This window comes from Octopus sinensis, linkage group LG1 (assembly GCF_006345805.1).
Source record: "Octopus sinensis linkage group LG1, ASM634580v1, whole genome shotgun sequence".
NCBI lineage: Eukaryota > Metazoa > Mollusca > Cephalopoda > Octopoda > Octopodidae > Octopus > Octopus sinensis.
In genome coordinates this window covers 165,421,069-165,447,856 of record NC_042997.1, presented here as the reverse complement: position 1 = coordinate 165,447,856, position 26,788 = coordinate 165,421,069, and the positions used below count along the sequence as shown (strand labels likewise).

Sequence of the window (26,788 nt, the reverse complement as noted above, 5' to 3'; positions counted from 1 at the left end):
TTTTGGCCCAATCTCCATTCATCTCCTCAATGAAAATGGAGCCAAAACGAACTTAGGTCATTATCATTTCTAACCATTCAGCTACTGAGAGTAAATGCTACATTTGCAACTGGTACTGTATACAGGCGTTGCCGAAAATACAGCCCATCCTAGTAAAGCTGTGCTACATCTCAGTGTAGCAGTCAAGATAGCAACTGTACCAGCAACCACAAGATTTTCTGATAGTCATCATAGCAGTAGTAGTCACAGCAGAAGAGGAAATTTCAAGTATATGAAATAACTGTGATGGATAATAGAAGCTATGGAGGACAGCAGGACAGTAGGACAGCTATGAAATTATCCGCTCAGACACAATTTTTATAGTTAATCTAGATAACAACATACCGAACCACAACCAATACGATGATTATGATTGCAGTTCGTAAGGTTTCGGATGATCTCACATCAGAACTATCCTGAGGACATCAGGTCATCTTTTACTAGTAACTCAAATATGCAGCCTCTTCACCGGGTCAATATTTCCCCACCAATTAAGGTGATGAGCTGGCAGAAACGTTAGCACGCCGGGCAAAATGCTTAGCAGCATTTCGTCTGCCGCTACATTCTGAGTTCAAATTCCGCCGAGGTCGACTTTGCCTTTCATCCTTTCGGGGTCAATAAATTAAGTACCAGTTACGCACTGGGGTCGATGTAATCGACATAATCCTTTTGTCTGTCCTTGTTTGTCCCCTCTACGTTTAGCCCCTTGTGGGCAACAAAGAAATAAGAATCGTTAGCACGCCGGGCAAAATGCTTCGCGGCATTTCGTCTGTCTTTACGTTCTGATTTCAAATTCCACCGAGGTCGACTTTGTTTTTCATCCTTTCGGGGTCGATATAACCTACTTAACCCGCCCCCACGAAATTTCTGGCCTTGTGCCAAAATTTGAAATCAATATTTTCCCCCAGTACGATTCTTCCTCACAATTTACAAAAAACACATTACATACGCGCGCGCGTACACACACGTCGTATTTACTCGTCTGTAAGCCGCACCCTAGATTTTCCTGTTAAAAATAAGCATAAAATAGTGCGACTTATACACGAGTTAAAACGATGTGTGTGTGTGTGTGTGTGTGTGTGTGTGTGTGTAAGCGTGTGCGTATAGTTAACCATTCTCATGTGTATCTTCTTTAAATTTATTTTCGTTGAACTTACAATTCTCTACAAAGCCATATTAACTATTAATATGAAATTCAAATCCTGTTAGAACCAACTTTCTTTTTTATTTACTTAGTCATTTATCCCGGGGGAGTAGGCTGTAAATCAACATTTATGTAACGTGAGTGAATGCATGACCGTGTCAAGAGTTTTACGTGTATATACGTCTTATTAATAATATGAATGCAATTCAATGAAACAATTATATAGAAAAGTACGATGAAAGGATATATTTGAATGATGTATGGAGACATTTAGAGAAAAAAAACATGGGAACATTATAGACGTAGGCATGGCTGTGTGGTAAGAAGCTTGCTTTCCAACCACATGGTTCCGGGTTCAGTCCCACTGTGTGACACCTTGGACAAGTGTCTTCTACTATAGCTCCGGGCCAACCAAAACCTTGTGAGTGGATGGAAAACGGAAAATGAACGAGGTCCGTTATATATATATATATATATATATATATGCGTGTGTATATGCGTGTGTGTATGCGCGCACACGCCTTTGTGTCTGTGTGTGTGTCCCACTACCACCTAACAACCTGTGTTGGTGTGTTTACGCACTCTTAATCTAGCGGTTCTTCAAAAGAGATCGATGGAATAAGTACCAGGCTTAAAAAAAAGTACTGGGGTTGATTCGTTCGGCTAAAGTTCTTCAAGGCAGTGCCCCAACATGACATGTCCATTGTCTGTGACACGTAATAGTTAAGGTGACACGAACAAACACTCAGTAGATTTCGATGTAAACTTTGGAGTTGTAAACAATTTTTTGAATGCTTAAATCTGCCAATGCCGGTGGTTAGGCAGAATTGGTAGAGCATTGGCTAGAGTGTATTCGTAGAATCGGCAGAGCAGTAGATAAAACCTCTTGGAAGACGGTATATTAGTAAAACCAGTAGAGAGGAGGAAAAAATGCATTGGGTAGACTCGATAAAGCGGTGACCAAAACGCCTTGAAATATTTATTTGTTTCTATTATCGTTCCAAGTTCAAATCCCCACCGTTGTCCATCTCGACTTGCATCATTCCAAATCCTGTTGAAATAAACAACCATTCAATAATGGGTCGATACTATTAATCACACCTTTATCACAAATTTGTAGTTTTTTATCCCATGTTAGAAATCAATAATGCTTGTCTAGTTCTCCATTAAGTTTTGTTCGGTTTTCTTCTTCCGTCATCAGGTGTCTTATAACTGGATATGTACATAGTACATATATTTTTTAAAACTTTGGCACAAGGCCAGCGATTTTGATGGTAGTGGGGTTAATCGATTACATCGATCCCTGTCCTTATTTTATCGACCCTGGAGGGATGAAAGCAAGTCGACCTCGATGAAAATGAACTCGGAACGTAACAAGTCAGAAGAAATACCCAAAGACATTTTGGTCGACGGGCTAACATTTCTGGCAGCTCGCCATCTTACACAGAATCGTATCAATGTGACCTTATCCACAACAACTAGTCTTTGACATTTAAATATTTAAACACTCTTACCTCTGGTGGGGTGTACTCGTCAATGAGTTTTTCAGCGCCATGCTGTTCTCTGAGACTCATATTCTGAAAATAACAAGGAAAAGAATCATATTTAGTTTTTAAAAAATCCGTATTTCCTTCAGATCTCAATATTTTATATAACTCTTAAATAACAGCATAAAAAAGGATAAAGTTCCTTCATGAGACATATATACTAATCTATTATGACCATATTCAAAGAAGCAGAAGGCTGGAAAACATTTTTATGGATGGAAGAGTAGAGAGTAGTAGATCAAGAGAAGGGCAAAGGACGCAATAGATGGACAAGCTGGTTGGGCAAGAGTGGCGAGGCAGCTGGAGCACTCGCGCTTAATTGGGACGACTTCCATTATAGTGTCATCAATACACAGCAGGCGTATAATACATGTCAACGACTCATATTGGTGGGCTGCCACAGTTTTCTTCCTCTCACTTTTACTCAGAATGCTTGGATCGAAAAGACACTAAAGTAAAAGATGTCCTCTATTCAGTATCGAATCAGAGATTTCATGATTGCAAAACGAATTTCTTAGTTTTTCAACCATGCCTGCATCCACGCAATAAAATATTTATGACATACGATATAATAGTCACTAGTCAAATTTTTAAACTCCTTGGCCATGCTTGTACCCACGCGGTTAATACATATTGCATACAATACAAATTCTTACATTGGTATATATGCCTCAGTTTTATAAGGTAGAAGAACTGGAATTGTGTGGCGTTTATGCTTTTACTAAGGCACTGTTAACATGACTGGAGTGGCCTGAACTAGAAACCGCAATCGGATTTATATCTGGAGGAAGAGTTGTGTTCATAGCCTACACAAACCCTTCTTGTATGGCCTTCATGGTGTTCATGGCCTTCATAAGCCTTCCAATCGATGCTGTGAACGTTGGCGGCTTCAGGAGAAAAAGGTTGGAAGTGTGTTGGCTGACGACTACATACTACATAGTTAGGTGGCCGACTTTTCTGGGATGTGGGCTCGTATGCTTGTATTTGAAGCAGCTATATCGCCCCAGATTTGGGAGTAGTTTCCGATTGTAGGTCTCACCTGAGCTTTTAAGATTGTTAATTGTTGTTGGAATCTCGAGTTACTCTGATTATACACAGCCTTGGAAGACGATTGAAATGTTGAAATTAGAGCTAAGACACTACCGAAACACGAAAAACAATTAATGAAATGGTGAAGAAAATTAATCATTGTGCTCTGTGTGTGTATGATTGCAGGTGTGTGTGTATGATTATAGGTGTGTGTGTGTGTGTGTGTGTGTGGTGTGTGTGTGCATGTCAATCTTATAAAGGATTTACGAACTCATTAAACAATAATTATTACAAAACTGTATATTTCTACAAAATTTACATCTAACCCTATGACAAATTCTATCAAGAAACTAAATAATCTAAGACCCTGTACTATCCCCGTTAAATAAAACAAATTCAACAGGACACTAACAACGATCAGAGACCTTAACGTGGAAAACGAAAACATATTTAACATAACTAGGGATCTTCTATCATCATCCGCCAGTTAGATATCAACATTGAAGAGTACTGAAAGCTTTATAGTTGAGAGTAGCTTTTGAAGTTCATTTATGTGAGAGGAATTTGGTAGCCTCATGTTACTGTTAAACTTAAATGAATCTCATTAGCAGCAAATTTGTAAAATCAAATGAGAAAAAAAAAAGGAAAAAAAAAACAAAGAAAGAAGGAAAAGAAAAAAATTGGGATATTTTTTTTTCAGAAATACACTTTGTCGACGATTATAGGTTATATCAACCTTTTTCGAAAAACAAGCCGTATGAGACCCGACTCATCGTCAGGTGAGCAGTGTTACTAAAAAGATTTCAAGGCAATTTTTCGTTTGATCAACCGTTTAGAAAGTCTTTCAAGCTGCATTTGCCCATAGCTGGGTAATATTTTTCTGTTTTCTGCTTCTTTTACCTAATTTTACACTTATAATTTGACTCTAGTTGTTGTTAGTGCCCTGTCGGTCTGATCAAGCAGATATGTGTTAAAGAAACAGTTCAGTCATAACCATACCACCTCTTTCTATCTTTAAATATTGTGAATACCGGTCTATATTATTCTCTGTCTTTTTGTAAGACCACAGGGAGTAATTTGATGTATATTTTGGAGCTATTTCTAACAGGTCAAGCTTCGCCATAGTTTGCATGACAGGATGAATATATTATAAGACACCTCTGCAGTGGACATTATTATTTTCTGTTGTTCTATTAACAAAATCGTGGTCAAGTTACCTGCCCAAAGACGCAGAGATACGTTCGAGCAATTTAACCAGTGTAGGTCCCATTAACGAATAAATCACTGACAGAAAGTATTTAGAAATGCCATCAATTTAAAAAGCAACAGTCCAGTTAATGTTATCATATTTAATGCAGTTAATATCAAAAAGCTAATTGAAAATAATTATGCAAAGAGGAAAAGACAACATTAGTACGATGACATGTATTGTTTTCATTATTTCAGCTAACACGGGAGATAATTCAAGTCTTGATTCAGTCTTATTAAACATCCTCATGTCACATAATAAACTTTACTTGCCGAAGCAGTGATAAGATAATTTCTAAGAAGGTACACAAAAGTAGGAGTGAAAAATGTATCTATCTATCTATCTATCTATCTATCTATCTATCTATCTATCTATCTATCTATCTATCTATCTATCTATCTATCTATCTATCTATCTATCTATCTATCTATCTATCTATCTGTGTGTGTGTGTGTGTGTGTGTGTGTGTGTGTGTGTGTGTGTGTGTGTGTGTGTGTGAGAGAGAGAGAGAGAGAGAGAGTGAGAGAGAGAGAGACTAACAGAAATCACTCAATGTTTTCTTTACTTCACTGTGTAATTACATTTGATTAGTTTTGTTATACACGCTAGAATAAGGAGCAGATTTACAGGAATAAGTACTGGGGTCAATATGGTCGATTAAAACCCTTCAAGGTGGTGCCCTAACTTGGCCGCCGTCCAATGACTGAAATCAACAAAAAATAAAAGAGGCAAATAACGTCTTCGAATAACTTCTCTCGGTGATAAATCTGTGTAAATATGTTAATTTCTTTGACACCAATTAGGTTTTATCTACTTGGTGATTCCCTCATCACTACTTCGACAGATATGGTGAAGTATATTCTTCTCTGAAGATGCTAATAAGGACAAAATATGTTCAGTTTTGTCTCCCGTATTTTCCGAAATCATTAAAAGAATATAAATTTATTGAACTCGTATCTTATTCTTAATATATATTATGCTCACTTCAGTAAATATGCTAACATTGGGTAGCTGCGCCTTAATAGTTTAAAATTGCCATGAATAGAAGATACAGCTTCGAGAGTCACAATCGAATGATCGCTCTATCTGCTAGAAGTAGCAACCAAATGTCCCCTACATAACGCGCTATAGAATGCCTTTAATAGATCAACTTAATCAGAGTTGACCTGAGGCTAAACAGCAGCAGCAGCAACTACTACTACTACTACTACTACTACTACTACTACTTAACTCGCGTAGGTTCAGTCCACCTGGTTGTAAACTAGTGTCGATTATTATTCGAAGCAAAATTACTTCGTTGTTTGGTATTAATGAATTCAAATAATTCCAGCGCAAAATCTATAAAGATTGTTATGGTACCCAATAGTCATTCAGCCCTCAAACAAAGACAAGCTCTTTTAACTTCAATGCGCCGCAACTTCCAGTAAAATAATATAGTGAAGAAGAGGACAGGTTTGTTAATTATAATATATTAATTACAATTAGTAGCATTAAAACAACTATTAAATTCATTTTAAAATTATTTCTTGAGGTGTCAGACTTCGTTGCAGAATTGCTACTAGGTCTGTTTTATAACACTATTAATATTCTAAGAAATAAATTGACAGAAAATTTAATAACTTTTATATCATAAATCGCGGAAATGGCTTTTCCACGATGTAATTGTCTCACCCTCAACACATGTCTCCGATTAACTCTGTGATTTCAGATGTTTAATAAGTTAGCAGAAGTTTAGTACATTAGCATTTGATACTTTTCTTAGTGAAATATTCCTTAGTTTTTGCTTATTACAGTAACTGTCATTGTGTTGCAGCCCTCGCATCTATGACTTAATGTGTAATATATTCCCTTACATTTTAGATCTTACCAAATATTTCAAAAATAAGATTGTGTTGATCTTTTCAGAATATTACTGCGACCCAATATGGGTTCTGATGCAATGTCGTAGCATGGGGGTTGACCGTCCTTTCCTTAAACATAACGTACCTTATAACAGTCACTTATATACGAACCATTCGTATATAAGTGACCGCACAACTCGCACACCTCAGTCGATGCTACTTTTATGACCCACACGATAGGGACTGCTATCCTAAAGTGCATTAAACTAATTGGCATTTAAGATTAATGACTCACTGGATTTCGTGCAAGGCTATTATTATGAGTGATAGCTTAGTTTTATTCCCAGTCAGAACAGTTATACTTCATCTACACCTCGTATTTACCACTTCAGTTGTAAGATAAACATAAGTTATGCCAATCTGATATTTTTCAACAAGTTATTTTATGGTTTAATCAAAGGCGGGAAAGTAGCGCCCATTGCTCTTTTCGGAGTCTTAGTGGTTGGAGGGAGATATCCTCGGGCCAGAGACACAACCCAATTGTCTGCAATAGAGGAAAGACTGTCAAAAATACCCAAGGACCACAGGGTAGTGTTAGACCAGCAATCAAAGACTAAACTTTTCTGCAATCTATTTATAATAATTTCACTTTATTAATATTACTAAAACATAAACATTATAAAGCCTTCCACATAAATGTGAACCGAAGGTTATCTTTTTATGTAATATCAATGCTCACGTTGTTTGAATTCGATCAGAACAGTCACTCTATATGAATTTCACTAATACAGCATTAATGCTAGGATTAGAGTCGAAAATCTGCATATAATCCAAAATCTTTACACGTATACAAATACAGCGCGCGCACACACGTACACACAGACACATCCATAATGTGTAAATATGTAAGTAAATGTTAGTAGATTAACAAGTAAAATTTCTTTTAATCCCCGATGATAATTCGTTAATCAGAATATCAGCAAGAAACTAATAAGCCTAATATTTGATACTAATTTTTCCCAGTAATGCGGGATAACTTTAGATTAAGCATTTATAGTGTTCAATAGATAAAAGTTTTCTTTAATCTCTTCGAGGCAACTGTGTTCATTATTTTAAGAATCAGTGTGGAATACAAGATTAATTTGAAGTATATATGGAAGTTAAAAGCTGGACCATTAAAATGATTTTCAGGTTCACTTGGGTCAAACAAACTGCAAATACGTTCTTCAACCTACCAGAAATAATAGCCAAATCTACCACCATACATGTCCATAACATTTAGAAAAAATAGATACAACGAATAGTGTAAGTCTAAATATGGTAGGCCACCGAATACGAGAAAGATGGTTCTGCAATTTTTTGCTGAACAACCTGCACACAAATGATTTGTTTATAGTGATTAGACTTTAGTGTTGCACATAAGTTCACTCTGTTCTTCAAATCGACATTGCCTGTATAGGCGTGTCACACGTCAGATGTCGAAATGATTGCAGAGAAACATATAATGAAGTGCTTTGTTCAAAAACACAACACACCTGATTCGAGAATCGAACCCATGATCTCGCGTACAACATCGCGACCTCTAGGCCACGCGCCCTCATATAATTCTAGATAACACAGTGAATAAAGAGCAGAATGGAGCATTGATCATAGGGCTAACTTAAGCCTAAACAACAGCAACGATGTTTGTTACTTATTTCCATCTTTTCTTTAGCGTCATCATTCGAAAAGTGAGACGAGAAGGCAGTGGTTGGCCGAATAGATAGATAAACATATAGAATGACTAACCGACAAGCCTCTGGTTTGCATCCTATTAAAGGCACATTGTTGTACCCGTGGTTAAAGCACTTTAAAACTTTAAAGTGCTTTAAAGTCAAAACTAGCTGTTGATAGGTCGCATAGATTAGGGGTTACTGACTGCTTCAAAGTTAGCGCTATAAAATTGACAAGTGGCTTGTTTGCTTGCAGCACAGAGTTCGGCTAATCTTTTAAGGTATCTTGAAGAAGGAGGGTCTTAACAGGCAAGTAATGTCGCTCAGAAAGACTGTGGGTGTTTTTGTACTTGCTACTGTTTAGCTCCCGGTCACCATTCACCGAGTAGACCTATAAGCAAAGCATTCCATCCAAGATCTTATTGTTTCGTACATCAAGAATTTTAGTTTGAAAGGTGTGCTGTAGGGGTGATCTGGCTACTATTTCTTACAAGTCGAGTGATCGCGTAGAGGATCTTTGATGTTCCTATGGCCTAATGGAATAAAGGATTCACTATTCATATAACATCCAACATCTAACATTAGTAGATACATCAATAGATTTTATCTTTACAAAAGTGACTTTTCACCGTTAAAATAATTTAAAGATTTTTAGGCATTTTTTTTCCATTTTGAGAAAAACCGGAAATCTTCATGGATTTTGCAGTATTTTACATGAGATAAATAGTTTACAATTTAATAAATAGTCATTATCATATAGTATCAATTGCGAATGTTGTTTATAGCTAAATGCTATGTTTGTAGAAAGGTGAGCAAATTTTTAAGCAACGTAAAAGCTAAAAATACTGAACGTTGGTTTTTCGTATCGGTATATGCTATGCAATGTTTGCTGCCAGAATTACAATAGTTAAATATACTTACGAGCTTATTGATGTTTTTTGTTCTCTTTCACTTGCCAACAAATACTCCAAAATGTAATGGAATTTTGAAGCAAATACGATTCGGCTCGATTTATATAGTCTATGCCTTGATCCGCATTAATACGATAAGAGTAAAATGCCACAGCCTATTAGTTTTTAATTGGCTAAATATAACGTGTTTCCCGCTAACGAATATATATATTCCCAGTGATTGGCAATGTTGGTTGTAAGTCTTTCTTCTTTTTAATCAAACTAATCGCTAATCGCATACAGAAATAGCCACTGGGAGATAAGCTGGTGAAATGAATCCACGAATTAATCTTAATCCAGTGGGTCTAAGAAAGCATGTCCTTATCAGGAGAACGCACTTTCTGAAAAGCGTGGCTGTAAAGGTGAATATAAAAGCAGCTCATTTAGTAGCAAACGTTGAAGTGTTGTTGCTGCAGGTTATTTTATATTTTGCTAATGATGATGATAATAATAATGATGAAAATAATAATAATAATAATAATAATAATAATAATAATAATAATAATAATAATAATACTAATAATAATAATAATTATTATTATTATTATTATGAGAGCCACTGCTTGGTACTGCATCAGGGCATATAATAATAAAATAATAATAATAATAATAATAATAATAATAATAATAATAATAATAATTATAAAAACAAGCTATGCTGTATCATAGATATATCATACTCAGCTGACAACAAAGTATGCGATAAGGAAGAAAGAAAAGTCGAGAGATATGACAGGTTAGCTTGGGAAGATAAGCAGTTTTGGTCGATGAAAATGGTAGCGATAGTACCAATAATTGTCGGAGCCCTGGGAACAGTGAGCAAAAATCTCAAGATGTACGTGGGACAAATAGGGGCTGCAATAAGGGTGGAACACTTTCAGAAAACAGCACTGAGTGGAACTGCTCGAATACTCCGGAAAGTGCTCGAAAAATAAGAGGTGTTACTTCAGTTCACTGTCAGTGAACAGCTGACACCGTAGTATATCTCCAGTGTTAGAAGCTGTGCAATAATGCAATAATAATGATAATAATAATGATAATAATAATAATGATAATGATAATAATAATAATAATAATAATAATTAATAATAATAATAATATAATAATATAATAATAATGATAATATATAATAATAATAATATATATAATAATAATAATAAATAATAATAATAATAATAATAATAATAATAATAATAATAATAATAATAATAATAAAAACTGGTGGGAACACAAACCACTCCAGTGCTTGAAAATGACCACATCTCACTCCTCTGGAACTTCCCCATTCAAACTGACAGAAAGATAGATGCAAATAGGCCAGACATCATATTGAAAGACTTCAAACAAAGAACATGCCTCCTCATTGATATGACTGTCCCAATCGATATAAACGTATCTGTCAAGACCTACCAAAAACTGAGCAAATATAAAGATCTTGAAATAGAAATCAGCAAAATGTGGAACCTGAAGACTAAAAGAATACCTGTTGTCGTAGGTGCCCTGGGAATGATAGCAAAAGGGGCTGATCGCTACTTAACTCAGATACCAGGAAACCCCAAAATGGCAGAAATTCAAAAGATAGTGCTCATGGGAACTGCTCATATCCTACGCAAAATACTTTCTATGTAATCTCAAGTTTTAAAACAAACATAATTTTCGTTTTTTTTTAGACATTCACTAGTACAACACTAAATACAAAACCAAATATATGGCACACTAGGCATAACAACAACACAAACTTCCAACCTGTTGTCTCTTGAGGTCTCTGGGTGAGACTTGGAGCCAACTTGTACAAATATAAAGCAAAAGTCAAACATAGAATAATAATAATGATGATAGTAATAATAATAATAATAATAATAATAATAATAATAATAATAATAATAATAGCTAACAGAACTGTACAATGATGTTTTGCAACAACTGCTAACAGAACTGTACAATGATGTTTTGCAACAACTGCTAACAGAACTGTACAATGATGTTTTGCAATAAACTGCTAACAGAACTGTACAATGATGTTTTGCAACACCCTAGTAGGATGCCTCCTTGGCTAGTTAATGGGTTAACATTCCTGCTTCCAAAAAGTGAAGAAACAAATGAACCAAAAAACTATAGACCCATAACCTGCTTAACAACTATGTACAAAACACTAACATCTGTCCTGACGGAATATACCTATAGTTTTTTAACAGACAGCAGCATACCCTAATGAACAGAAAGGATGTAAACGTGGATCCTACGGCTGTAAAGACCAACTACTCATCAATAAGATGATCTTAGAAGATTGTCACAAACGACACAAAAACTTATCAATAGCCTGGATAGACTATAAAAAGGCTTTTGATAGCCTACCACATAGCTGGATTAGGAAATGCCTTGAAATGTATAAGATAGCACCAACTCTGCGAAACTTCTTGACTGTAAGTATGAGATCATGGAGAACCACACTAACTCTGAACAGTGACAGTGAATCCCTAAATGCTGGTGATGTAAAAATTTCGTGTGGCATTTTCCAGGGTGACTCACTGTCACCACTCCTCTTTTGTTTATCCTTAATACCTCTCTCAAAGCTGCTCAATGACGCGCAGTACGGGTATAAATGTTTGATAAAATATAAATCATCTCGTTTACATGGATGATTTAAAGCTTTTTGCAAAAAATATCAACAACTCAAGGGCTTACTAGCGATAGTCAAACAATTCAGTGACGACATCAGAATGCAATTCGGCCTCGATAAATGTGCAAAGGCTACCTTTATCAAAGGAAAAATGACAGAAACATCTAACGTTAAGCTTGACCAACAGAATGTCATAAAAGAACTAGACCCAGCGGAGAGCTACAAGTACCTAGGGGTAATTGAAGGGAACGGAATAAGGCATTCAGAGATGAAGAAAGGATCAGGAGAGAATGCTATCTATGAGAGCGAAGAGTGAGAGCAATACTCAAGACAGAGCTGAATGCAAGAAACAGGATCGAAGCAATCAATGCATTAGCTATACCAGTCGTGACTTACAGTTTCAATATTGTTAACTGGTCAATTACTGAAATATGTCAGCTCGACAGAAAAATAAGGAAACTGTTGACAATGCATAGAATGCACCACCCTAAGGCAGATACAGAACGACTCTATCTGCCAAGAAAAGAGGGAGGGGCCGTGGTCTTTTGCAACTGGCAATAACAATGAAGATTGCTACAATTGGCCTAGACACCTACCTGAAAAACTCTGAGGACTGGATGTTAAAACTTGTCTCAAAACATGAAAACAAGAAAGCATCATACTCAGTCACAAAACAGGCAAAGGAATATCTAAGTGAATTCCGAATACAACCAATTTCGGAATTAGAGATAGACATACAAGAAACAAGCACAGAAAAAGCTAGGCGCATGAAAACCCGTGCCAAAACTGCGGCCTTAGATATTCTGAATAATAAATGGCAAGAAAAACCTCTCTATGGCAAATACCCAAAGAGAGCGAATAATGCAGATATCGACAAAGCCCTGACCCATCAATGGCTAATGGCCTCTGGCTTAAAATCTGAAACAGAGGGGGTTTATCATAGCAGCTCAAGATCAATGCCTACCAACAAGAAACTACCAGGCCAACATATTAAAGATCAGAAGCAGTCCAACGGTCGTGTCGTGTATGCAAGCAACAAAATGAAACCATTGACCATGTGGTCTCCAAGTGCAGTCTTCTAGCGCCTACAGAGTATCTCAACAGGCACGATAGAGCTGCACAATATATTCACTGGTAATCTGTAAAAACCTGGATTTGCCCCATGAAAAAACTGGTGGGAACACAAACCACCCCCAGTGCTTGAAAATGACCACATCTCACTCCTCTGGAACTTCACCATTCAAACTGACAGGAAGATAGACGCAAATAGGCCAGACATCATATTGAAAGACTTCAAACAAAGAACATGCCTCCTCATTGATATGACTGTCCCAATCGATATAAACGTATCTGTCAGGACCTACCAAAAACTGAGCAAATATAAAGATCTTGAAATAGAAATCAGCAAAATGTGGAAGCTGAAGACTAAAACAATACCTGTTGTCATAGGTGCCCTGGGAATGATAGCAAAAGGGGCTGATAGCTACCTAACTCAGATACCAGGAAACGCAAAAATGGCAGAAGTTCAAAAGATAGTGCTCATGGGAACTGCTCATATCCTACGCAAAATACTCTCTATGTAACCTCAAGGTTTAAAACAACCATAATTTTCGGTTTAAAAAAAAAAAAAAAAAAAAGAAAACTTTTTTTTTTTAGACATTCATTAGTACAACATCCCCACCCCCCAAATATATGGCACACTAGGCATAACAACAACATGAACTTCCAACCCTGTTGTCTCTTGAGGTCTCTGGGTGAGACTTGGAGCCAACTTGTACAAATATAAAGCAAAAGTCAAACATAGAATAATAATAATAATAACAACAACATCAATAATAATAATAATAATAATAATAATAATAATAATAATAATAATAATAATAATCCTTTCTACTATAGGCACAAGGTCTAAAATTGTAAGGGATGTGGATAGTCGATTACATCGATCTCAGTGTTTTAATCGTACTTAATTTATCAAACTCCAGAAGGATGAAAGGCAAAGTTGACCTCGGCGGAATTTGATCTCAGAACGTAGCATTTCGCCCAGGGTGCTAACGAATAATAATGATGATGATGATGGTGATGATGATGATGATGATGATGATAATAATAATAATAATAATAATAATAATAATAATAATAATAATAATAATAATAAAGAAATATGGTCGGCGAATGAACAACCACAGAAAAGGACTATTAAAACAACTATTAAAACTTAGTACCTGAGCAACTCTGGACCCTATAACAACTGAAGAGGTCATCCAGGCACTGCAAAGACTAAGCAACTGGAAGGCACCTGGGCACGACAAAATCCCCAACTTCTGGTTAAAATATCTGATTGGAATGCACAAAAAGCTGGCTGAAAACTTTAACGACATACTGGCAGAGTCAGAGACAATGCCTGAATGGCTCACGAAAGGGAAAACTTTCCTAACTCCCAAATCCAATGAAACGGCAAAACCACAAAATTACAGACCTATAACCTGTCTCCCTACAATGTGAAAAGCCTTTACTGTAGTAATATCGCAAAGATTGAACAAGCATCTGGAAGAAAACAACCTGTTTCCAGAAGAGCAGAAGGGATGCTGCAAGGGCTCATATGGCTGTAAAGATCAACTAATGATCAATAAAGCCATAACTGAAGACAGCCGCAGAAAGAAGAAAGGCCTCAGTATGGCCTGGATCGACTACCGAAAGGCTTTTGATAGCATCCCCCACACATGGATCCTCGAAACAATAGCCATTAACAAGGTAGCAGCAATAATTATAAAACACATGAAACTCTATGAATAAATGGCAGACAGTGCTACAACTCCAAACAAAAGAGGGACTCGTGAAAACCAAAGCCATCCCCATTAGAAGAGGAATATTCCAGGGAGACACGCTCTCTCCACTCCTTTTCTGCTTGGCACTGACACCTCTATCTGATATGCTAAATAGAACTGGATGCGGATACAAATGTTACGGCAAAACAATCAGCCACCTCTTTTATATGGATGACATAAAACTATACGCTACAAATGACAAACAGCTGGAAACACTACTACAAACAGTACATGGATTTACCAAAGAAATAGATATGAAATTTGGATTAGAAAAATGCGCCAAAGCAACCCTGAAAAGAGGAAAACTAGTTAAGAGTAGCAACATCACACTAGATAAAGCCAATGAAATAAGAGAATTAGATCAAACCCAGACATACAACTATTTAGGGATCCAGGAACTAGATATGATACAACACACACAAATGAAAAAGAAAATAAAGAAAGAATACTGTAGACGAGTTCGATCAATACTAAAAACAGAGCTCAATGCTAAAAACAAGATAATAGGTATTAACACTTTAGCCGTCCCAGTTATAAGTTACAGCTAACTGGACACTAAATGAACTAACCAAAATAGACATGAAAACAAGAAAAATAATGACAGGATCTAGGAAGCACCACCCAAAATCTGACATAGAAAGGCTATATATATACAACGTATAGAAGGTGGTAGAGGCCTTATACAGCTGGAAAACTATTATAAAATAACCACCATAGGACTGCAAAAATACCTACTTCAGAAGCAAGGAAAACAGATACAAATAGCGGCAAAATACGAGCAAAACAAAAAACTGTTCTCAGTCTTTAAGGAGGCTGACAAATACAAACAAGAAATCATGCTACCTAACAAATATGAAGAAGAAGAAGAAGAAGAAGAAGAAAAGAAGAAGAAGAAGAAGAAGAAGAAGAAGAAGAAGAAGAAAAGAAGAAGAAGAAGAAGAAGAAGAAGAAGAAGAAGAAGAAACAAAAGTTATAAAACAAATGAAATCCAAACTAAAACAGCAACGGACCATGATAGAACGATGGCAAAAAAAAGCCCCTTCATGGCAAATACTGGACTAAACTAAATGCAGAAGAAATAGACAGAAAAAATCCCAGCAATGGTTGAGAAGCTCAGGACTCAAAGCAGAGACGAAGGGATTTTTAATTGCAGCACAAACCAAAGCCTCCCCATCAGAAATTCCCAAAAACATGTAATGTAAAGAACCATAAGTAACTGCAGAATATGTGGAGATGGACAAGAAACAATAAATCATATTATCTCTGGCTGCCCAGTCCTGGCTAAAAAGGAATATATTCACAGACACGACAGAGTGGGGACCCTAATACACTGGAAGCTATGCCAACACTATGGAATAACAACAGAAAAAGGATGGTATAGGCACACACCAGAAAAGGTCACAGAAAACGAGAAAACAACCATACTCTGGGAAATGCCAATACACACAAATAGAGAAATTAAGGCCAATAGGCCAGATATAGTTGTCAGAGACCATGAAGAAAAAAAATGCTTTCTAATCAATGTATCAATACCAGCAGATGACAACGTTTCTCTAAAAGAAATGGAGAAACTTTCAAAATACAAAGACCTGGAAATAGAGGTAACTCGGATGTGGAATCTAAAAACAGAAACAATTCCTATGATAGTAGGCGCATTAAGTATGATAAAAAAATATTCAGACAAATACATAACAAAAACACCAGGACTTACAAATATATATAACACGGAAAATTGCATTACTGGGCACTGCACACATCCTACGCAAAACACTTTCAATACAGCAATACAATAAGAGCATCACAGAAAACCACAGCACATACCGAAGGTACACTTAATCACACTTAATGCACCTATTATTATCGAGATAGTTTCAATTTTTAGGCCCCACATTCGGGTCATCTCTGTTTCCAGATCTTTGTATTTTGAGCGTTTCTTTTAGAGATACCTTGTCATCTGTTGGGACTGATATGTTGATATGTTGATTTGAAGGCATTTTTCTTGATGATCTCTGACAACTATATCCAGTCTATTAGCCGTGATCTCTCTATGTGTGTGTATTGGCATATCCCAGAGTATTCTTTGTCATTTTCTGAGACTTATTCTGAGATACGCCTATACCATCTTTTTTCCGTTGCCATTCCATAGTGTTAGCTTAGCTTCCAGTGTATATAGGTCCTAACTCTGACATATCTACGGATGTATTCCTTCTTAGCCAGGACTGGGCAGCCAGAGAAAATATGATTTATTGTTTCTTCCCAATTATCACATATTCTGATGTTACTTATTGCATTTTTCTTCATTATATGATTCTGGTGGTTTCTGGTGGGGATGCTTTGATCTTGTGCCGTACTTGAAAATCTTTCAGTCTCTCTTTTGAGTTCTGAGTTTTTCAACCATTATTGGCATTTTATTTCTTTTCTCTTTAGCTTATCCCAGTATTTGCTATGGAAGGGCTTTTCTTGCCATCGTTTTACCATGGTATTTTGTTGTTCCAGTTTTAGTTTAGATTTCAGTTGATTTACAGCTTTTGATGTTTCTTCTTTTTCTTCATAGTTGTCTGGAACTATGACCTCTTTCTTGCATTTTTCGGCTTCCTTAAAGACAGAAAACAGTTTTTTGTTTTGTTCATGTTTTGACGCTATTTGTACCAGTTTTCCTTGGTTCTGAGTTAGATATTTCTATAAACCAATGTCTCTTATTTCATAGGAGTTTTCTAGTTGTATAAGGCCTTCAATTCGTTGATATATAACTTTTCTTTGTCAAATTTTCGGTGACGTATCCTAAATTATTTTTTATTGTTTTCCTGTCTAGTTTGGCTAGTTCATCTAAGTCCAATTAAGAACATTATAACTGTAACTTAAGACTGGTACAACAGGAGTATTGATACCTACTATCTTGTTTTTTGCATCGAGCTCTTTTTGAGTATTAATCTTACTCATCTATAGCATTCCTTCCTTATCTTTTCTTTTATTTGTGTGTGTTGTACCGTATCTAGTTTATTGATTCCTAAGTATTTGTATGTCTGGGTTTGGTCTAATTCTCTTATTTCATTTTCTTTTTCTAGTGGGATATTATTACTTTTAACTAGTTTTCCTTTTAAAAGGTTGCTTTGGCACATTTTTCTAAGCCGAATTTCATATTTAGTTCTTTGGTAAATCAATGCACCGTCTGTGGCAATGTTTCCATTTGTTTATTATTTGCAGCATACACTCTTAGATCATCCATATACAAGAGATGGTTGATTTTTTTTTATCGTAGCAGTTGTATCCACATTCGGTTCTGCATAGCATGTCAGCTAAAGGCTTCAGCGCCATGCAGAAAATATCCGGTTTATTAGCTTTGATGGTCCGGTCTGTATGTACTGGAAAGACTCAAAGAATCGTCACATTTTTCTCATTTACTTGCAGCCTCAGTTTTGTGCTTATACCATTTATCAGCAGTTTTTATTATTGTTGTTGTTATTATTTTGGTTTGTCTCAGGTTTGGTCTTATTCCTGGTAGGATTTATGTGGGTAGTGTGTTACTACTTGTAACCTTAGGAATCAACAAGTTTTCAGCAGTCTTTCAAGTGCTTAGAACCCTCCTAATAACCCTTGCTGTCCCTAAGAGACAAACTTTCTGTAGGAGCTCTACCGGGCATTCTATTCCAATCTTCTTCAGCCATTTGTCTATATCTTAGCTTACTGTTCCCAATGCATCAGTCATTATAGGAACGACCTTTACTGTTTTCAAGCTCCAGATTCTTCATATTTCAAATTTTAAGACATTGTATTTCTTTTGTTTTTCTTCCTCTTTCTTTATGATCCAGGAATCAAACGGGCATGATGGACCGATTAGTAAGCAATTCTTCTTCTTCTTCTTCTTCTTCTTCTTCTTCTTCTTCTTATTATTATTATTATTATTATTATTATTATCATCATCATCATCATCATCATCATCATCATCATTAAGGCGGCGAGCTGGCAGAAACGTTAGAACGCCGGGCGAAATGCGTAGCCGTATTTCGTCTGCCGCTACGTTCTCAGTTCAAATTCCGCCGAGGTCGACTTTGCCTTTCATCCTTTCGGGGTCGATTAAATAAGTACCAGTTACGCACTGGGGTCGATATAATCAACTTAATCCATTTGTCTGTCCTTGTTTGTCCCCCCCACTTCCCTGTGTTTAGCCCCTTGTGGGTAGTAAAGAAATAGGTACTTCGTCCATATTTACGTCTTGAATTCAAATGTCGCTGGGGTCGACTTTGCTTTTGATCCTTTCGAGGTCGATAAATTGAGTACCAGTTTAGCACTGGGGTCAATGTAATCGACTAGCACCCTTCTCCGAAGTTGCTGGCTTTGTGCCAAAATTTAAAACTAATGTTTTGCAAAGATGTTGTGGTAAAACAACTACTGGTTTCAACGATTTTGATGTAGTTAAGTGAAGTGAATTAATTTGGTGTTTCAAAAAATAACTTCGAAATCAATGTTTAATCACTTCCTTCCATGAAATCTAAATAATATTTTTTTTAGTTTTTAAGCAAATATAAAAGCTTTTTAGAATCCCAGTGGATCTCAATATTCTTTATGTACTATAGAAATGCAGGGTGCATTTAGTAATCTATAAAGGGGCAAATTAAATGATATTCGATAATCAATCAACGCTATTGATAAATCTGTGTTATCTCCAATCATTCGACATCAACAAACTCGTGGTATTTTCTGTTTTGTCTGGCAAATATGTGTAAATACTTTGTGCTTTAATATCTGGACAAACATATTATAGTTTGCAATTTGTTGTTGTATTGCTTTTACATTAGGTGTTTGTTTTGAATCGTTTTTTCAGTTATTTATAAAATATTATCACGCATTACATCAGTGAGAAATATATACAGTTATATAACCGTATTTCTTTACTTTGTGAAAAAATCAAAGACCTTATGCCTTTCTTGCATAGAGGGGAAGGGGTGTTTTTTAGTGTTTATTCCCTCCCCCAATTGAGGGAGGAAAACACTTCACATTTTGAAACAATTCTGTTTTACTTTCAGGCAAGAGAAAGAATTGTAAACATTACATTCTATAAAATGGTGGTAGTAGAAAGTTCCCACAAAAATGATGACAAAATTTGCAGCCCACGAAAAAAGAGAAAAAAATGATACTTTAAAAAAAGATAACACAGAAAAAAACAATAACAGTTACACACAATAACATTTATAAAATCAGGCATTCATGGAAGCGGCGACGGTCAAAATATTAACAGCTTTATGAGCGGGGACTGTCAAAACAAATGTTGGACATAGTTGGGCTCCAGGGAAAGTAACAGGTACGGGAGACTCATCTTACAAAGGCAGTGCCTTCTTACTCAAGGAATATATTCAGGAATAGACCAGGAGGTGAATAACGAATCCCTGTCTCTCAAAACCTGTAGAGTGTTTTTATATATCACAAAGGGAGAATTAGAAGAAGCTCTGACCGGTGAGCAGATCGATAATGTATGGGAGTATGAACTTGATCATTAAAATCGCGAACGAGATCTGGAGACAGGCGGAATTGGCACGCTACGCCCCAACCCACAAGTTAATACCAAAATATATGAGATGATAATATACAAGCGGCAAAGACCTTTACGGAAAAAGAGAAATTGTTGATCGTGAAGACGAGTTCATCGAAGTGGAGGGAAGTTGTGACGCTGGACTCGAATGTAGTATAACGGAAGTATTTTAAAGGTAGGGGACTGTTCTTGTGGGGATGACAATATAAAGGTGCTTAACGTCCATAGTGGAAAAGAGTTAAGAGGAACCAGAGAGAAAAAAGAAGGATACTAAGAGACAGAGAGCGTCATTTATGTTGTGGATGTAAGAGAACTGCAATCAAGGGTGAGAATAGCTGGTCTAAGTATTTATATAATATAATGAAATTATTGTATACAGTGCTCAGGTGCACCACAACTTGTCAGAAAGTGCATATAAAGTACATGCAGTAATGTAGAAATGTCTGGAAAGCGAACAATGTATGAGTCAGATACATGCTTGTGTGTGTATGGAGGGGAGAAAATCAAGTGTAGTGTTGGCGAATCTCAGGAAGCATGGAAGTTTTGAAGGATGCAGTGCTCCGACAACTAACAACTGATGCCGGCAGTTTGTTCCATGCTTCAGCAACTCTCAGCGTGAAAAAATGTTTCCTGAAGTCATGGGAGCTGTGCTGTTTTCTTACTTTGTAAATATGTCCACGGGTGTTAGATGGGTGGAGTTTGAAAAGGTGCTCAGAGTTATTGTTTGTACGATGGTTGATAATTTTATGGGTGTCTGCCAAGTCAGCTGCCAGACGTCGGAGTTTCAATGTGTCCATGCCCAGGGAAGTAAGGCGTCCAGGATATGGCAAATGCCTGATGGAGGGTATTCTTTTGGTTGCACGTCGCTGAACAGCTTCCAGACGATTGATATCCTGGGTAAGATAGGGGTTCCAGACCGGTGATGCAAATTCCAGGTGAGGTCTTACCATAGCTATATAAAGCCGCAGATAGATAGCCGGAGAGCGGCTCACAAAGGATTTGGTGAGTGATGCCAAGACACCCCCAGTCTTCTTGACAATTTTAGCGATGTGTTTTGTCCAACGCAAATCACTGTCGACAATAACACCCAGGTCACGTTCACATGAAGACTTTTTGAGACTAGTGTTGTGGAGGGAGTAGGTGGACGCTGGGTTTCTCCTCCCAAAATGCATGGTGGTACATTTGTCCACAGCCAGCTTGAGTTGCCAGTCCATGATCCACTGCTGCATTGTGTCCAGGTCTGCTTGCAATAGAGATCTATAGTGTACAGGATTTGACCTCTTTATTTCGAGGTACAGCTTGATGTCATCTGCATATTTCAGCACTGTGGCATTCTTTAAATTGGCATCTATGTCATTAACATATGCAACAAATAAAAGGGGGCCAAGAACAGATCCCTGTGGTACACCAGATGTCATCTCATAGGGCGAAGAGTGCTGTCCTAGAACTGTGACAACCTCTTTTCGGCTGAAAATAAAGGACTTCAACCAGTTACAGAGTTCGTCTCTTACACCCAACGCAGAAAGCTTCACCATAAGTCTTTTGTGTGGCACAGAGTTAAAAGCCTTAGCAAAGTCCAGATAAACAACATCCACCCAGGATCCGCGATCAGTGATTTGGGTAACGTCCTCAAGAAACTCGATGAGTTGATTACAGCAGCTGGAGTTAGGAATAAATCCGAATTGTGACGGCTGGATGAGGCTGTGAGACTTCCAGAAGTTCCAGAGGGTTTCTCTGATACAGGATTCCATCAGTTTGGCGATGCAGCTAGATAGTTGACAGGCGATGTGCGGTCGCCTTTTTTGAACAGAGAGATGACACTGGCAGTTTTCCACTGTTCTGGAGTAACACCATTGTCAAGACAGAATTGGAAGAATAGAGAAAGTTGGCTTAGAAGAAAGTACCCACCGCGTTTGAGAAGTAGGTATGTAACACCATCGAGACCAGGAGAGGCATAATTGCGTTTATTCTTTAGGTAGCGTTGCAGCATTGCTGGTGTAAATTGCATAGTAGATATAGAGTCCGATGTTAGTGGTAATGAAGATGGAACATTTTGGTCTTCGACAGTAAAGATGCCGGCATAGCATCCAGCAATGATTTCTGCACATTCTTTGGGATTGCCAGTAATCTGTCCTGTGTGGGGATTGCGAAGGGGACCAACTGGAGAATGGGGTCTCTGCTTTGAGTGCACATACTTCCAGAACACTTTGCTGTCAGGGTTAGCTGCAATACGTTGTTCAAATTCAAGCACTGCCTTTTTGTCACCTGCTTGAGGTGGTTGGCTGACCTATTGCGCTTTTTCCTGTTGCTCTCTGATTTGTGCAATTTGTATTCCCGTTCAGCATTACGGCGTTCTTTCCTGGCAAGTCGGACTGCTGCAGTCTCCCAAATTGCACTATTGGGTGGTTTATTGTGCTTGCGTGGTACTGATGCTGCACATGCTGCCCATATTGAATTCAGAATGTTCTGGAGTATAGTGTCCACATCTCCAGAGGCATAAAATTCGCGCCAGTTTGGGCGTTGCAGCCCAGTACAATAAGAGCTCCAGTTTGCTTTATTCCAGTCAAATCGGGCAGTCTGAAGATGGTTGTGTTTTTTGTTACAACCAATCAGAGACAAGTCGGCCATGATCATGGAATGATCAGAGTCACCTAAAGGTTCTTCGGTAGTGACACTAATGATTGTTTCAGGAGAAGCGGTAAGTAGCAGATCCAAAGTGTTGTTACCCCTTGTGCGGGAGGTAACAACTTGGGACCAATTTGAATTCAGCACCAGTGCAAGGAAATCGTCTGCACTTTGCGGCCAACGGAAGGCCTCCCAGTCAATCTCAGGGAAATTGAAGTCCCCCGCAATATACACATATGTGGCTGTTTTCATGGCAGCAGCTCTGAGGATATCAAAAAGCTGTGCGTCTTGGCGATAATTTGGAGGACGGTAAACGACTCCGAGCAGAAGTGTTGACATGGTCATGTGTATATTGCAGAAAAATACCTCCTGCTGAGATTGGTTCAAATCATCACAGGGGATCGCCGATAGACTTGATCGAACATAAATCATCACACCCCCTCCACGGCGATTAATGCGGTCTTTGCGGAACAGGTTGTAGCCGGCTATGCTGAAAACTCCATCACAGAGTGCAGAGTGTGTCCATGTTGAGAAGAGTTCGGCGAAACAGTTGTTGGCGAAAACGGTGGCACAACCGGGGTTGTTGGTTATAAAAACATTGGGTAGAAAGTAGATGATAGATGTATATGATCTCCCAGCGATCACGTTAATGGCTGCGGGAGGGAGAAATGAGGAGAGGAGAAGAGTTAACGGATATGTCGGACATAAGATGTTTGTTGATAGGAGCATGGTCAAAAGTCATTTACAGTAGAACAAAGAGTTGATGTACTGCCGAAGTACTTCAGCTTTGTGGAGGTGAGATCACCACACTTATTTCTTTACTACCCACAAGGGGCTAAACACAGAGAAGACAAACAAGGACGGACACACGGATTAAGTCGATTATATCGACCCCAGTGCGTAACTGGTACTTATTTAATCGACCCCGAAAGGCTGAAAGACAAAGTCGACCTCGGCGGAATTTGAACTCAGAACGTAATGGCAGACGAAACACCGCTACGCATTTTGTCCGGCGTGCTAACGTTTCTGCCAGCTCGCCGCCTTACTGTCACATCACTACCCTTGTCAGTGGGCTTTACAGCATTACCGTGTTGCTGGTGAAAATGGGAGATGTCGTAGTGTTTAACACTTCAAGGACAGTTTGATGTAAAATTCCAATGATGTATAAACACAGAAATATACAATTTTTTTTTCTCGATATTTACAGTGCAATTCATTAAACAGTACAACAAAATCACTAACACCAAATAATAGGTAGGGGAAGTAAGATTAAGTGCTTAGTATGAATACACGGCGAATGAGACCAAAGCTCGTTTACATTATACACGTAGTTAATGCACAAGCACAAGTGTCATCATCATTATCATCATCCGCATTATCGTCATTGTCTCCCCTTCCCACCACCACAAATGATCGTCTGTTTGAAAAGTCGTCTGCTACTGATATCCGTAGCGAACCGATATCTTCACCGGTTTATGTCCCCAGCTGCTGCTGTTCAGCTGCAGTTATCGATGTTGAATCTTCTCAGGTTACGCTTAGTCATATCCTTGTACACCAGTCGAAGTGTACCTCGATTATGTTTGTACACATAATAAAACGAAAGAACTACTCTGGGAGCCTAGAATTAGCCCCAATCTTCTCTTCAGATTTTCCTTTACATATGTATGTATGTATGTATGTATGTATGTATGTATGTATGTATGTATGTATGTATGTACACACACACATATATATATGTACGTACACACACACACGAGGGAATGTTGAAAAGTTCCTGGCTTTAAGGGTATCATGAAAGGCCTGGTTGGAGGCGCCCAGCCCAGCCCTCCAAGTTCTTTTACAGGGCTTAGGAAAAATGAAGGACCGCTGCAATAAGTGTGTGAATCTCAGAGGGGAAATATGTTGAATTAAATCATAATTAACTGATCTTCCTGTATTTTCTTTCATCCCAAGCCAGGAAGTTTTTAGCATCCCCTCATTTATATATATATATATATATATATATATACATATATATATATATATATATATATATATATATATATTTACCTGCGAAAATGCAGTGCGAAAAATCAATATATTAGTTATTTGCGTATTCACAGCTGGAGGCTATCTGTAAAAAATTCGGGATTTCATCTATACTTAGAATAGTGGCTACTGTTCAACTAAAAGGTTATTGACTACCATTTCATAATATCAATAATCCACCGACTGTTAACCGAATCAAATTAGCAAATCCTTAATTCCTACTGTCAGGTGGTGAGAAGCGAAATGTTAACCGTGTAAAACTATGCAACTCATTCATCCAGGTCATTATTTTACTTGAAAAGATTATCTCTAATTACCCAAATTAAGCTATATTAACCTGCATGATGACTACTTAAAATAATTATTTTTTATGTCGGAAATGGAAATTTGTTTTTATATCTTTTGATGTTTTCAACAGATCATATGTGTGTGTGTGTGTGTGTATATCTGTGTATATGTATGCATCTATGTATTTATGCAGCTAAAATTCCAACATAACTGGATTTTAAACGGATATTCATAGTCATTAGAACTTGCAAGTTTTATACGTGAAGATTGTCATGGCAAAACAAGAAAGTACAAATGAATTGGAAACACGGTCAATATCCGACTAAACTTGAATTCTGCATGGCATATATATAAATATATATACGCGCACGCTCGTGTGTGTATGGGTGAGTGTCGGTGCATGGGTGTATACTTAAGTATGTATTACAAAACATCACATTTGAGAAAGTCTGTATGTATGTAGTTCCATCTCGTCTCCAACCTTTTCTATATCTAACTATACTTTGGTCCTATTCTGTCTCCACAATACTGACTCTGTGTATTCTATTATCCTCGTCTTCTTATTTCTTTATTGCCCACAAGGAGCTAAACATAGAGGGGACAAACAAGGACGGACAAAGGGATTAAGTCGATTACATCGACCCCAGTGCGTAAATGGTACTAAATTTATCGACCTAGAAAGGATGAAAGGCAAAGTTGACCTCGGCAGAATTTGAACTCAGAACGTAACGGCAGATGAAATACCGCTAAGCATTTCACCCAACGTGCTAACGTTTCTGCCAGTTCACCGCCTTGCTCGCCTTCTCGTCGAAAGCTTTGCTGCTTCTAGTCTTTCTGTTATATTATTCCTTCTCTTTGTCCCATACTTTCTATTTTCATCTTTCTCCGTCGTCTTATATTTATTCTTAACCATCTCTTTTATTCTGATATTGGTTTCAAACTTTGGCATAAGACCAACAATTTCGGGAGAGGGGCTAAACGGATTACATTGACCCAGTGCTCAGCTAGTACTTATTTTATCGACTCCGAAAGGATGAAAGGCAAAGTCAATTCCGGCGCGATTTGAACTTAGGACGAAATGCCACTCATTATTTTGCCCTGCATGCTAATGATTCTCCCAGCTCACCCATCAGCTGCTATTCTAAAATTGGTTTCAAATTTTGGCACAAGGCCTGCAATTTCGGGGAAGGGTGTTAGTCGATTGCATTGACTTCAGTGCTAAACTGGTACTTATTTTATCAACCCCGAAAGAATGAAAAGCAAAGTCTAACCCAGCGGCATTTGAACTCATAACCTGAAGACGGACGAAATATCAGTAAGCATTTGGCCCGAAATACCAGTAAGCATTTTGTGTTAATGAT

The 26,788-nt window shown here is 37.5% G+C and overlaps 1 protein-coding gene across 2 annotated transcripts in view; it reads right to left on the bottom strand.

The window, feature by feature from the left end:
- The window catches only part of LOC115217621 (retinal-binding protein), a 32,497-nt gene extending 22,857 nt beyond the window's left edge, over positions 1-9,640 (bottom strand). The window contains exons 1-2 of one of the 2 annotated variants that reach the window (XM_029787376.2): positions 9,483-9,640; positions 2,698-2,760 (exon numbers count right to left, since the gene is read on the bottom strand). In XM_029787376.2, coding sequence (XP_029643236.1) covers positions 2,698-2,757 — 60 coding nt within the window. In that variant the 5' untranslated portion in view covers positions 2,758-2,760; positions 9,483-9,640. The remainder of the gene's footprint in view (positions 1-2,697; positions 2,761-9,482) is intronic. The other variant, XM_036506327.1, reaches the window with a different exon arrangement.
- Positions 9,641-26,788: the final 17,148 nt, after the last annotated feature.